The sequence below is a fragment of the Ursus arctos genome, unplaced genomic scaffold (genome assembly GCF_023065955.2).
Source record: "Ursus arctos isolate Adak ecotype North America unplaced genomic scaffold, UrsArc2.0 scaffold_25, whole genome shotgun sequence".
Classification (NCBI taxonomy): domain Eukaryota; kingdom Metazoa; phylum Chordata; class Mammalia; order Carnivora; family Ursidae; genus Ursus; species Ursus arctos.
In genome coordinates, this window is record NW_026622930.1 from 30,836,344 (window position 1) to 30,850,979 (window position 14,636).

Sequence of the window (14,636 nt, forward strand, 5' to 3'; positions counted from 1 at the left end):
CACAGGCCGCTCCAGCTGGTGTCTTTCTGGCCCAGACCTCCCTCTTGGCGCAGGGGGTCTCCATGTACAGGCTACCACTGGCCCTCTCGAGACTCGCTTCCTTTTGATAGTGGTGGGAATGCTGAATGAGCTTCTGCAGGACTGCGAGGGACTGCGGTCCCTCTTAGGGCTGGGAGATGCAAGTGGCCATTCTGCTTCCTGGAAGGGGACATCACGAACTGCCTGCTCCGTTCTCTACTCAACAATTGTCACTTCCGGGAAGGACCCGCCTTGGTGGCCGTCAGAACCTCACATAATCTCTTCTGATTACCCTTTCGTATGAACCCTGCAGTGGGACAGACACCCTGTGACATTAAAACACCTCCTTCCTGTCCCAGAAAAGACACAACCCTTGTTTTTTGTTTGTTGGTTCTGTTTTTAATTGAAAAAAAAAAAAGGACTATTTTTCTCATGAGTTCCAGCCTTGGTCCCTCTTCCCACTCCCCAGCTGGCTGTATGGACACTCTGGTCTCTGGCCAGGCCTGGGGGTTCTCACCTGGCACAGCTCGTCAGGGTCCACCCCTGCTCCCCCACCCCCAGGGACTAACGCCTGCCTCTGGCCAGCCTGTATGCAGCAGACAGCTTCCAGACATGGGCCAGGGACCAGGGCTGGACACGTGGCAGAGCAGGGGTGGCCACGTTGATCGGCTTCCCTAGGGTGGCCTGCAGACTGCCAGGCTCGTGTTCCTTCCCCTGGGAAGAGCTCTGCAGCCAGGTCAGTGAGATTTAGAACTAGGGGCAGACCTGGGGGACAGGAGAGCTGCATTCTGGTTCCATGTCTGCCAGACTAACTTGGTTATGCTAGTAAGCCACTTCATCCCACCAGCCCACACTGTCCAAACTGTTCTTGGCATTACCCACAGCACGGTCACGAGCAGTAACCATCACCCATGTACTGAGCCCTTACTGTGCGCCATGCTCTATAACCCAGGTCTAATTCTCACAGCAAGATGTGAAGCTGCTATTATCACCCTCCTGTTTGGGTTGTTTTAATTTTTTAAAATTTATTTATTCTTTTTAAGTAGGCTCCATGCCTAACATGGGGCTCGAACTCCTGACCCTGAGATCAAGAGTTGCATGCTCTACCAACTCAGCCAGCCAGGCACCCCTGTCCCCATGTTTTTAATCAGGACTGGGAGGCTCAAACATGTTAACCTCTCCAAGATTACCCCAATACTGTGTTGCAGAATTACAATATCGAGTTCACATTTTGTCTAGTAAGCAGCACTGTTTAAATCAGACTCCCTAGTTTATTCAGCAAAATTTTACTGGGCACCTGTTAATTATGTGTCATACACTGTTCTCGAATCCTCACACACTCATAGGTAGGTGATGGGAACTCACTAAAACAGGAAACAAAAATGCAAGTAGACAAGAAGGTGAGTGAAATGCGTAGTCTATCCGATGGTACTAAGTCCAATGGAGACAGATGAAGCAGGGAGGGGCTGAAAAGCCACCAGGGAGCTGCGGTGGGCTGCAGTTTTAACTGGATTGGGAAGTTCTCCATCAAAACAGGACATTTGAGCTAAGACCTGAAGGAGGTCAGGAAGCAAGTCCTGTGGCTTTTACGGCAGAAGCATTTCAGGCAGAAGGCTCAGCAAGGGCAAAGATATAGGGCTGGAGGGGGTGGCAAGTTCCGGGGCCGCAGGGAGGCCTGGTGGAGGGGACTTCGGGGTGGAGTGAGGCCTGATGGGAGAGGCAGGGGATGTGGGCAGAGCTGGGCTGTGCTATGGGGGAAGGGTAGATGGCGTGAGGACTGTGGGCTTTGCTCTCAGTGATGGGACAGAGTCCCTACGGGGTTGTGAGCAGAGGACCCATATGATCTGACTACCTTTTAAAAGGACCTCTAATGGGAATCCCAAGGTTTTCACATTTGCCACCTCCACTTACGGTGGCCTCCGGGGCTCTCTGAGGGGACACAGGAATGAGTCTCAGTTTGGGCATCTCCCTTCCTTCAACAAAAGAATGAAATGAAAGGCCCCAAACCACCAGCAGCAGAGCTCTCCTGGCTCAAAACTGCTCCCAGCAGCTGAATGCCTGAGCACTACAGCTAGCCTAGAAATTTCTTTGAATTTCTTCTAAGAAACAAAACCCTTCCCAGAACCACTCTGTGGTTCACCTTTCAAGTTCCCCAACCACTGAGCCCTCGCCTCAGGCAGAATTTGAAGTTAGCCATTTGATCATTTACTTGTTTCTCTGCCAATCACCAGCTGTAAAAAAAAAAAAAAAAAGACAAAAAGACAAAAAGACAAAAGACAAAAGAAAAAAAGCTCCTGGATGCAGGAGAGAGCGTGAGTTTCTCAGTCCTCTGAGTCTGTACAGGAAACCCGCTCTGCCAAAGCTCCCTTCAGGCTGAGATGGAGGACACACAGGAGGTCACTTGGGCCCAGAGCATGCGAAAGGAGGTCAGAGAGAAGGGTCAGTGCACCCCGGTTCCCAGAATTTACTTCTCCAAATGCCTGTGTGCAAATGGTTTCCAAGAGTAAGTTGCAAAGGGGAGAACATTCCGCGCCTGTTTCCACTCCAGTTGGTTTTGAGTTAGAATTAGACCTATTATGAGCCCCACTGCTGGGGCGCCTGGGTGGCTCAGTTGGTTAAGTGGTTAAGCATCTGCGTTTGCCTCGGGTCATGATCCCAAGGTCCTGGGATCGAGCCCCGCATTGGGCTCCCTGGTCAGTGGGGAGCCTGCTTCTCCCTCAGCTCCCTGCTCATGCTCCCTCTCGCTGTCTTTCTCAAATAAGTAAATAAAATTAAAAAAAAAAAAAAAAGCCCACTGCTCCTCTATCTCGATCAGGGAGAGAGTAGAAAGTCCTGCTCCTCACCTCTCAGGAACACAGAATTTGCTCTGATCACACCTCACAACACTTAAGTGGCTCTGGTGGGGGCACTACGCACACGTGTCAGAGGTGGAGTTTCCTGATTGAACTCTGGAAGGCAGCGTCCACCTCAGTTTTCCCACCTGTCAAATGGGTGAGAAACCACCAGCCGTATTTACTTCGCAAAAAGCCTGGTGAGGATGAAGAAGGAAACAAAGGGCTCTGCAAAGACCAGGAGACCCCGGATCACTCCCCATCCTTCACCCCGCTCCTCGCCGTGTGGGCTGCACCGCCAGCTGCCTTCCTGCGGGCTGGCAGGGTCAGTCAGAGCGGGGAGAGGGGCAGCGTGGGTGGGCATTTAGCCCCCAACCCCCTCTGCCTGGGTGCTGTGGGCTGGCTGCAGGTGCCCCAAGACCACAGCTCCTGTCAGGGGCACTCCCTCCCCGCCTTTCAGACCTGGGGGTGGCCACACCTCACAGCAGTCACCAGCCCAGTCCAGCACTGCGCGGCCCCTGCAGCTCCCTGAATCTCGCCCACACTGTGTGGACAGACTCATTTTAAACCCGCTTATATTACCGTGTCAGCTGATCCATCTGTATCCGGCCTTGATCTAACCGAACCTCGCCCGCGACCCCGGGAGCTCACTGGGCTCTTCCCTTTCCTGCTGGAGCTAGAGGGCTCCCCCGGGCCCATCAGTGATGACAATGGCCGCCAGCAGCATGCCACGTGTTTTAACTTGTCTCTTATTTGGTACTCACACCAGCCCCTTGAGGACACGGGAGCTTTGGGAGGCTTTAACTTGCTCAGGGCCAAACAGCTTGCAGGTGGCAGGGCCAGGATTTGCACCCAGGCCATCTGCCCGCATTCTTACATTTAACCACCAAACTCCACTGCAGCCCCCCACCCCTGGCTCTTCTGGAAGAGAATCAGCTGCAGGTTTAAGCTGCAGCCCTGGTTACAGTCTGTTTGTGCGTCCACACACATGTCTAGTCGTGCGACCACAGGCTCCCCCGACTATCTAAATCTTTGTTTACTAGCTGTGTGGCTCTGGACCAATTACTTAACTTCTTTGTGCCTCAGTTTCTTTATCTGTAAAATGGAGATATAATAGTACTTACCTCAGAGAGTTGTGAGGATTCAACAGACGAATACGTGTGTAGAACAGGGCCTTATGCACAGAGTGTGCTCGGACAAGGTTATCTATTATTGTTGCTACTGCTATTGCTATTTCCAACTTACCAAAATTCTCTCCCCCCCAGATGTCCATCTGGGCATCATACTTTCCCAAGTGGTTAAACCAGGACTTGTCGATCACAAAGATTCCTCCAGCTATGACAGGAGTCCTGGGAGCAAGGAGAGGAAAGAGACAACGCATGAGCTGGAGAAGTTGGGAGCCCTTCTAGATGGCCCCAGAACCCCAGGTCATTTGCCCCAGAATCCCCCGCTTACAGAGTCTTAGGGGCAGGATATCTAGCAGCTCCCTGGCCTCTGTCCTCTCTGGCCCCGGGCCCAGAACCGAGTCAGCACTTAGACAGTGCACCCTGAGGAGCGCCGGCAACTGAAACGGCCCCCCAGCAGCCTCCCAGGCCCCCTGACCCAGGCTCTGCAGAGCCCACGGCAGCACTGACCTTATGGGCTTGGTGGGGTCGGTCCGGGCGATCTTCTGCTCAAGAGGGATCTGCTCCCACTTGAAATGCAGGCTCCAGTCAAATCCTACGGGACAGAGTGGGGTGAGGACGGAGCTCAGGGCAGAGCTGCCGCCCCCTCGCTCCACCAGCCCTCGGTCTCCCTGGATCAGGGCCCAGCTCGCAGAGGGCCCTGGGCAATTCATGCAGTCATTCCTTTACTCAGAATGAGACAGATCCCTGCCCTCATTGAGTTTCAATCTACTAGGTAGGACAGAAACTACAAAAATAAGTCAATACAATGATAATCTGCCAGTCAAAGGTGAAAAGTGCTAAAAAGAAAAGTAAAGAAAAGAGAGGTGTCCATGCTATCCCAGTAAGGGCAGTCAGGAAAGGCTGTCTAATGAGGTCACACTGGACCTGAATGAAGGACTGATCCATGCAGATATCTGGGGAAAGGGAATTCCCGGCAGGGGCAACAGCAAATGCAAAGGCCCTGAGGTGATTTCCTAAAGGAGAAATGCCTGGCTCCCTTCAGAACTCCATTCAACTCCAAGATCTAAGTAATAGCTCTTTCCATTTTTTGGAAGTCTGGGCCCCAAATAGGAAAGCCACTCTTCCCTCTAGCTCCTAGCAACAGATTCTCTAGTGTAGCCTGTCCAACAGAACTTTCTGCAATGATGGAAATGTTCTATATCTGCACTGACGGTCCAATATGGTAGGCACTAGCCGCATGGGGTTACTGAGCACTTGAAATGTGGCGAGTGCAACTTAGGAAGTGAATTTGAATTTTATTTAGTTGTAATTCATTTAAATTTAAAATAGCCAAATATGGCTATTGTATCAGACAGCAAGGCTATAAAATCTAGACCAGAGCTGTCTGAAAGAATGCAAATGATGCAAGCCAGAAATGCAAGCTACATATGGAATTGAAATTTTTCTAGGATGCCTGGGTGGCTCAGTTGGTTAAGCATCTGCCTTAGACTTAAGTCATAATCCTGGGGTCATGGGATCGAGTCCCGCATTGGGCTCCTTGCTCAGTGGGAAGCCCGCTTCTCCCTGCTTCTGCCTGCCACTCCCCCTGCTTGTGCTTTCTTTCTCTCTCTCTGACAAATAAATAAATAAAATCTTAAAAATTTTTTTCTAGTATCCATATCCAAAAGAACATACGCAATTAATTTGAATAATATATTTCAATGCAATATATCCAAAAATATTATCATTTCAACATGTAATCAATATAAAAAACTACTGATGAGATATTTTACATTCTTTCATAATAAGACTTTGAAACTGGGCTGCCTGGGTGGCTCAGTCGGTTAAGCATCTGCCTTCAGCTCAGGTCATGATCCCAGAGTCCCAGGATGGAGCCCTGCATCGGGCTCCCTGCTCAGGGGGGAGTCTGCTCTTCCCTCTGCCCCTCCACTGTCTTGTGCACACACTCTCTATCTCTCAAATAAATAAATAAAATCTTTTAAAAAATTAGACTTTGAAACCTGGTATGTATTTTATACTTACAGTACATCTCAATCCAGACTGGTCACATTTAAGAGCTCAATAGCCATAGCGGCTCATAGCTACTGTATTAGACAGTCTGGGTCCAGACCACCTCCAGGCGTACATATTAGGAATTCATGCAAGACACTGTCCTATCATGTCCTTCTGCCAGGACTGCAGGCATGGTCCCTGGGTGGGCAGCATTTGGGAAGGATGTGTCCGTGTTTGTGCAGAGGGGAAGACACAAGACTAGCTTGGCTCTGTCACTGATTGTGTCAGAGGGCTTTGTCCCCAACCCCAGAGCTTTCCATTTTCTGGAGGTAAGGGGGTGGTGTGAGCTGCTCTGGCACAGCTGGGCAGAAGAGCACCAGACCAAGTCTTCAGACTGCCCTCACCTGCCCCTTTCAAGTCTACAGCCCCTCCTCTGGGGATGGACCCACCTCCACGAAGATCAGCAGATGCGGCCAGGTAGGCAAAGTTATCCAGACTGATGACATCGATGATGGGGCTCACCACACGGGTGTGGTCCTAGGGGAGGAACAGAGAGATGGTGTGAGGCCAGGGACTCTGGGAAGAAAGGCCCAGCTGCCTGCTCTGGGAAGTTCTTTCTGAGCCACGGGGCAAGCAGCCCTTCCTGCAGGACATGGCAGGTTCTTGGGAGCTATACTGCAGCCCCACAGCCAGGCTCCTGGAAGGTCCCACCTAGATCCCATGGGCAGAGTGCTCTCCCAGCCTCTTCCTCTCCCATCATGTTGAGCCCTGCTGGGATCTCACCTCCTCAGTGAAGCCCTCCTGGATTGCTGCAGGCCGAGGATTTCTTCCTCTTTTAAGCTGCTCTCACAATTACAGTCCACCTGCCTGAGGTGGCTCTTCTGCCGCTGGTTTGAACTGTTGTTTTATTAATTGTCATCCACCTTTGTACATGTTCGGGTTGAGTTTTCCCAATTGGACCACCAGCAGCTTGAGGACAGGGACTCCGTGGTCCCTGTGCATCGTGGCTGTCACTCTCTCATGCCACATCAGTTTCAAGGTCAGATTCACTACTCCCTTCATCCTCCTAGACACAAATCCACCTCCAAAACATTGGGGGGTAATGTCAATTTTCCTAAAGATTTGGGGGGTGGGGCAGTGGTGCTGGTGGCTTATGTCATACACCCTACTCGAAACTATCAACCGCCATCGGCCCTCTCTTCTCTGTCCCTCCACAGAAGGACCCAGACCAGAGCTTCTCTCCCTGCACCCTGCCCTGACCCTCAAAATCCCTTTGTCTGCGACTTGGAGCCCAGCTCTGCCCAGCTCACAGCCCGTCTCAGGACCATGACAGCCTGGGAGGAGGCGGAGCAGGGGGAGACCACCCATGGTTTCTCACAGAGCTCTGTGGGGGCCTCGCCTTTGCCTTTTTATAGACTTTTTTGTTCGGAGATCTAATTCACATTTTTATAGCAATTTCATTAGCTGTAACTGACATATGATAAAATTCACTGTTTTAAAATGTTCAAATGTGGTAGCTTACGGTATAGTCACGACTGTGCACCCATCAGCCCTATCTAATACCAGAATATTTTCATCCCCCCAACACGAAACCCTGTACCTGTTAGCGGTCACTCCGCATCCTCTCTCCCTCCGGCCCCTGACAACCCCTCATCTCCTTTCCATTTCTGTGGCTTTGCTTCATTCTGGACGCATCTCGTGTCAGTGGAATCATAGAGCACGTGGCCTTTTGTGACCGGCTTCTTTCACTTAGGGACACGTTTTCATCCACATCGTAGTGCACGCCAGTACTCCGTTCCTTTTCACGGCTGAACAGTGCTCTGTGGTATGGCTGTGGCGGCAGACATTGGGCTCTTTCCACATTTCGGCTATTCTGAATGATACTGCCCAGAACACTCTGGTGCAAGTTTTGGTGTGGAGTACGTTTCCATTTCTCTTGGGTGTGTGGGTCACATGGTCAGATGGTGACTCCATGTTTAAACTTCTGAGGAACTGCCAGACTGTTGTCCAAAGCGGCTGCCCCATGTTACATTCTCACCAGCAATTAGCGAGAAGCCCCCTACTTCTTTCCCCACACCCTCGCCAGCCCTTGTTACTGCCCGTCCTTTGGTCACCGCCATCCCGTACGTATCAAGTGGTATCTGACTGTGGTTTTGACGTGCATTTCCCTCAAGGCTTAAGAATATTGAGCATCTTGTCCTGTGCTTGTTGGCCATTTGTGTATTTGCCTTGAAGAAATGTCCTTTCAAATCTTTTGCCCATTTTTAAGTTGATCCGGGATCACCTCATCCTTCCCTCCACCCTCCCCCTACTAGCGAACAGCTGGCACATGCTAGGGGCCCCCCCGTCCTCATCTCTCCTTGAGAACACCATCCCCCCCTTCCTCCTTCTCAGGCTTCCCAGCCTTGACCCCAAGCTGCCCCCTGCCCCAGCACGGGACCTGCCTCCCCCGGTGAGGAAAACAACCCCACTGCCCCAAGAACATGGTGGGCACGTCCCAAGGGACAGAGCTCCCTCCCCCAGGGACAGAGGGACTCACCTCCTTGACCCGCTGCAGCATGGGCTGCAGCCACTCGGTGTTCACTTCGCAGTGGCTGTCCAGAAAGGTGAGCACGGCAGCTGTGGCCACATCTGCCCCACGAACGCGGGACCGGATCAGCCCTGCCATGGGAGTGCATAGGGGTTGGTACTGGGATGGGGCCAATTTGCCTCCATGCCATCCCTCAAAAGTCTCAGGGCTCTGCACCCATCAGGGGCCAAGGCTTCTTGTGAGTTACTGTGATTGTATTTCATTATTTCCTCCGTCCCTCTCTTTGCTCTCATCCACTCATCAACCATCATTACTCTGAGCTCATTCTCCGCGTGCTCTCCACATGCCAGACACTGCTCTGGGCTCTGGGGACACACTGATCAACAGTCAGGTGTCAGTGAATGGAAAGTGCAATCCAGTGTGTTTTGGTACCAAAAGGAAACCAGAAACCAAAACCCCTTCCCGGGGATCTGCAGGCCTTTCCCTTCAGCTTCATCATCATGTGGGACCTGGTGAGAATCTGCTAGACTAAGACAGGCTGGAGTGAGTGTGCCAGTCCCTTCACGTAGCTTAAGCATGTTATTTAACCTCTCTGAGCCTGGGTTTTCTTACCTAAAAGACTCAGAGAGCAAATAATCCCCGCCTGCCAGGGAGAGTGCCCGGTGTCTAGGAGGCCTGCATGTGCTAGATTCTGCTCTGCTTCGACCCCCAGCCCAAACAGTCTGGCCGATGGCTCACCAACTATCAAAGAATGGCCTCACTTTTGACAGCTCCCCGGTCAGGCCTGGGGACTTGCCTGCTGGGGAGAGAGGAGGCCCGGCTGGTGCTGCTGTGAAAGCAGCCACTGGTGCCCTGTGAGCTGTGGGGATGGAGGGGCCTGGTTGTAAGAGTTCAGAATACAGCTGCCGCCTGCAGAGAGTTCCCTGGCCATACCTCTGCCCTGTCCTCTGCCGCCATCCATCTGACTATCCATCCATCTGTGCAAAAATCCATCTGTCCCATCCTGGCACTCCACCGGTAGCTAGCAAGCACTTCAAGTTGGCACCTGTGTTGGGCAAACCCCAGGAAACACTATATTCCTGGACCTTAAAGTACCTAGAACCCAGTGCTTGGGAGAAATTTCTCTCTGGCCTCTTCCACGCCAGTGAGAAGGTCTCCTTAGTCTGACTGGTCTTTCTTAATTATGCCCCTCACATCTCTCTCTCTCTCAAAACTTCAGTGGCTCCCTACTACCTGCCTTATCAAGTCTAAAGGCCTTTCTCTGGCTTCCAAGGTCTTCTGCCATCTACCCTGTCTACCCTCACTCCACCACTTCCCCTGCTGACCAGACCCAGATTCTCCCAGGCAAGAAGGAAGAGAGGGAGGTTAAAGGTGGCCTCCTTCCTCCAGGCTGGAATTCTGGCTCCTCTGCTCATCGCCCTGGGCAAATTACTGAACTCCTCAGGCCTCACTTTCCTTATGTGTAAACGGGGACAACGGGCTGTTAGGAGGAGGGAGTGTGAGAACACAGGCAGAGCGGATGCCGGCTACAGGCGGGCACTCAGGAAGAGGCCGTTAGCATTACAGGTGCACCTGTGCCTGCCCAGCGCTCGGGGCTGCAGAGCCCTCAGGCCTGGCCTGCCCTGCCTCGCTCCCTTCACCTGTGGCACAGCGTCCTCACCCAGGCAAGGCCTAGCCCCCTGTCACATCCCTCTCCTGGGGTCCCCGTTCTGCCCCCACCTAATCAAGCTATTTCCACATAGCTTACCTTATTTAATCCCTACAACAGCCAGGCAAGGCAGAAAGGGTACTATTACTAGCTCCACTTCTCAGAAGAGGCAACCCAGGCAGCCAGAAGTGAAGCGTCTTGCCTACAGTCATGCCGTGGCAGGGGCTGGCCCGGGATAGCAGAGGGGCCTTTCCACAGGCCTTGGTCCTGCAGCAGGAGCATGCTGGCTTAGTGGGACATGGTGCCAAAAGGGAATGGGGAGGTGCAGAGGTCTAGACCAAAAGGGCTCTGTGGTGGCACCCAGGGTCCAAGAACTTGCCTTCCCGCCGATCATTGCGCAGGCACTTGACCTTGGGGATCCTGGTCAGGAGCAGACAGTCTTCCGCTGAAGGTGAAGAGAAGGAAGCAAGCTCATTCAGATATGGGCATCAGACCACAAGGGGTTTGGTCACCCCCTGGAACTGCCCAGAAGGTGTCTCGCAGTAAGTGCAGGGAAAGGGCTGGGGATGGGGAGGTCCACAGGAGCATGGTCATGTCTAATGGCCAAAGGATTGCCCTGGGCCCCACTCCCAGGCCAGACTGAGGAATACTTATGGCATTGCCCCCAGGGGGCGCCAGAGAGCACCAGCAGGTCAGCGGGCAGCCAGGTCAACACCAGCGCAGCCAGGTCAACACCAGCGCAGCCACGCTGAAGGGACAATCCTCAGCATATGGCAGTTGTAATAACAAAGGATGCTGCTGACGTTGCTTCTGTTTTTAAAAAATGTCATCTCACTGGTGTCCCATCAAAACAATACCACTCTTTCCCCTTCCTTGGCACCTGGGAACAGAGTCAGGGAGGGCACCTAGAAAAGACTAAAGATCCCGGCTGAGGAACAGAGGTCAGCCCGTGATATCCAGGACTGCCCTGGGAGCGCTTGCCTCCACGTCCTGGGGAAATGAGAGTTTGGAAGGGTGCGGATAACCGGAAGTAGAAACTTACGATCTGAACTGAAGTCATCCACTAAGATGATCTCCTGGATCAGGCTGGCTGGAGTTCGGTTCAGGACACTGGAGTGATGGGGACAGAGTGATGGGGACAGAGGAGGCTGGATTTAGGGGTCACCTTCCATTTACCTCTCCCTGCCCCAGGGCGCCCCCACCCCCCAGCTCAGGGGCTGGCCCACTAGCCACGAGCAGCTGCTTGGAAAACTCCCGGGCCCTGAGCAGTGGCTGAGGAGCGGTGTGGTCCTCGGGCTCGTCCCAGGACCTGGCTGACCCTGCTGCCTGGACCTGCGGGCACCTGGGACCTGGGCCAGATGGGCTGTGGGAACTGCCCCCGTTTAGTTGTCAAGACGGGACCTGTAGCTGTTCTGACTGCTTAGGATTAACAAACCCTGCCACGGCCAAGGAGGGTGAGGGAGAGGGGTGGGGGGGCTTGGGGGGTAGGGGAGGGTGGGCAGCACCCAGCTGGGCCCGGAACTGCCTGTCTGCTTTCCTTCCCACCATCCTTCCTCTTCCTCTACTCCCTGGGAAAGGAACCCCAAGCTTCTTTAATCCCTGGGATGATCCAAATCCTATTCTCATTAAAGAAACGGGGTGAGTAGGAATTAAACTTGACCGGAGGGCCAAGTTTTGGAGGACAGAGGGGCACTTCCCTCTGAATCACTGACTGGCACCTACTGGGCTGACATCCAACCACCTGAAGCTTCCCGTCCATCCCTGACTCCCTTGGCTCCTTGTCCCTTGTCCTGGGGACCTGACCTGTGTCTTTGTGCTTCCCAATAATCCCGACTGGATTTCTGGGGTCTCCCTGACCCTGATTCACCAGCTTCAGCTTCTCAGAAAGACAGACTCCCCCTCCCAGTGGCTGAGTCCTTCGCACCATCTGGCCCAGCACCCTGTCTCAATGTGCCCCCTGCCAGGGTCTCGGCAAATCTTCCTGAGGCTTCGGGGAGCAGCACCACTGACATGAGGGTCCTGAGATGGGGCTTACCTCTTCACGGTGCGCAGGAGGGTGGAGCGGGCCTCATTGTGGAACGTGATGATGACACTGGTGGCTGGCAGGTCCGAAGAGTAGGATACAGACGGGCAACTGAGAATGGAGCACAGGGGTCAGAGGGCACTGTGAAGGCATCCTCAGGGCAGGCTTGAGGCTTCTCTCTGTCCAGCCTGCTGCCCCCAGGAATACCTCTGTGGGACAGGGAAGCAAGCCTGAAGCCAGGGTGCGGGCCTGCCCTTCCACGCCTGCATTCCACCCCACTCAGCCCATCCAGCCTGGAGTCCTCGGAGGGAAGCCACTGGTTGGGGCACCTTCCCAGGCCTGGTCATCTTTACCAAAGACCTAGGGCCCTCAGAGCTTCCATCACAGAAGCTTTAGAAGGGCTCTGACCATCATGTCTGTGCGGGCACTGCTCCAGGCCCGGAGACCCAGAGCTGGGCCAGCAGACAGAACTCCCTGCCTGCCAGGGAGAGACAAAATGGGGGGGGGGGGGGGACAGCCTCTGTTTCCTGTCTGGCACTCTGTAGCTTCTTTCTCTTCTCCTGGCTCACGACATTTGGAGGATCTGGAGAGGAATCACCCTCTCCTATCCTCCTGTGACTCCCTCCCTCTCACTGCCCAGCCCGGACAGCAGGCTGGTGACCCGGGGCAGGGGAGCAGCCTCACTCCTCCCGGGCCCTGGACTCCTGGAGCACACAGAAGCCTTGAGAAGACCGAAAGCAGTGCCTGCCAGCCCGCTCCCTCCCCCAGCAGCTCTGTGCTCCTCTTCTCTGTCTCACACCACATTGTTAGCCATTGGCTTCCCCGTCCTCAGGAAAGGGAACTAAAACAATCCATTCCCGCCAGCCTTCCTCCCTGTCGCTCCTGCGAATGCTTTTACTCGTGCTCCTGGGGCCGGGGGGAAGGCAGCTGCTGTTCCTGGCGATCTCCTTTATTACAGTTGCTCTCTGACTATTCCAGAAGTGACTGCTTTTTCATTCCAGCATTCACGCCCCTGACAACAGCTTACAGCCGAATTCCCAGGCCCATTCCCTGCCATGCAGAGCAGACTGGGTCAGAAAGGCAGGAGTCCCCCCAGCCTGTGACCCCCATGGGAGGAATCCTGAGAGGCTTTAAAATCATTCTCTATGAGAGGGGATGTAGGGAACAGGAGGGGCGGCGGGGTAGGGAAGTTCACCTCTGCCCCCTGAGAAGCCAGGCTCCCCAGTGCATCCTCCCAGAGGCATGTAGAGCTGGGGGTGGGAGTGGGCTTGGCCTGCTGATGTGGGGAGTGCTGGGAGAAGCAGCCACGGCCTGTGTTCCCGGTCCCCCAGCGCTGACTCTAGGGAGCCAGTCCTGACTGGGAAGCCCAACCGTCTGGTGCCCAGGAGGAGAGGATCTGGATAGCGGTGCCCATTCTCCACCTGAAAGTGGTCAACCTACCCATGCCCCATCTGGAGGGTGGACCTGACTTCCTCCCCACCCGCCCGATCCAACTCTCTCCACTCTGCATTTCTCTAGGGCTTACAACTATGATGATGGGGATTTATCCGGCTCCAGGAGCCAAGAGCCTCTGAAGAGATTTGTCCCAGGCCTGTGTTTCAAGTTTGGGGCTGGTGAGGCTTTCTTTGGGTTGCTAGGTCTGTCTTGCCTGGTCCCTCTGTTCCCCTTGAGGGGGGCTCCCCAGACTGCGGGCTGACAGTTTGGAGGCCAGCAGAAGCTGCAGTCCGGAGGGCCAAGGAGAAGCGCAGGGTTCGCCCCAGCACGTGAAAGCCAGCACCTCCATTGCTCCACCTACGGACACCGACGGCCCGCACGCACACACACCCCGAACCACCTCAGGCTCCCGGGAGGGCTGGGGCAGGAAGGGAGGCTGGCCTCACCAACCCGCCCCTGCCTTGCATTCGAAGAGTCTCATTTTAAAACCTACGTCGCCCCAAGAGGAAATCCTCCTTTAAGTTCTTCAGTGAACACCTGAGAAGGTATGAGGGGGGCTTAGTGGGAGGGAGGGCAGAGGTGACCCAAGCTAACCCTGGATCAGTTCAGAGATTTGGGTCTGTAGAAACTCCAGGCCTTGGGGTCTAGGTTGGCCATGGCCAGGACAGCCAGGAAAGGGCTCTAAGTAAAGCTGTGTGGACATAGCCTTGTAGGTCCCACAGTGCAGGTGGAAGCTGCACCAGGACTGACTGAGAAAGAACTTCTGAGATCTGAGCTGGCCATTGGACCTGGGGGGAGGCCTTTCTGAGTAGCAGGATTATTGTCCTACTTGGTAGCGTGAGTTTCTGGAGGCTGGCAGTGCTGGGGTTGCAAGAGAGTGAGGACAGTCTGGGGCTCCCCCAACTCCATGTCCATCTCACCTTGAAGGCTGCCGAGCCCACTGGATTTCAGGCTCACCTCCATGAGTGACATGGAAGGTGCTAGAAGCATGTCCCCTTCCACATTCTTATCTCATACACACCTTTTGTGCTCT

The 14,636-nt window shown here is 54.0% G+C and overlaps 1 protein-coding gene across 1 annotated transcript in view; it reads right to left on the reverse strand.

Moving 5' to 3' along the window:
- GALNT16 (polypeptide N-acetylgalactosaminyltransferase 16) overlaps positions 1-14,636 on the reverse strand; it is an 87,366-nt gene that overhangs the window by 16,271 nt on the left and 56,459 nt on the right. The window contains exons 3-9 of the mRNA XM_026519652.4: positions 12,182-12,280; positions 11,189-11,256; positions 10,526-10,591; positions 8,508-8,629; positions 6,418-6,505; positions 4,484-4,568; positions 4,095-4,198 (exon numbers count right to left, since the gene is read on the reverse strand). Of these exons, the coding sequence (XP_026375437.1) occupies positions 4,095-4,198; positions 4,484-4,568; positions 6,418-6,505; positions 8,508-8,629; positions 10,526-10,591; positions 11,189-11,256; positions 12,182-12,280 (632 nt within the window). The remainder of the gene's footprint in view (positions 1-4,094; positions 4,199-4,483; positions 4,569-6,417; positions 6,506-8,507; positions 8,630-10,525; positions 10,592-11,188; positions 11,257-12,181; positions 12,281-14,636) is intronic.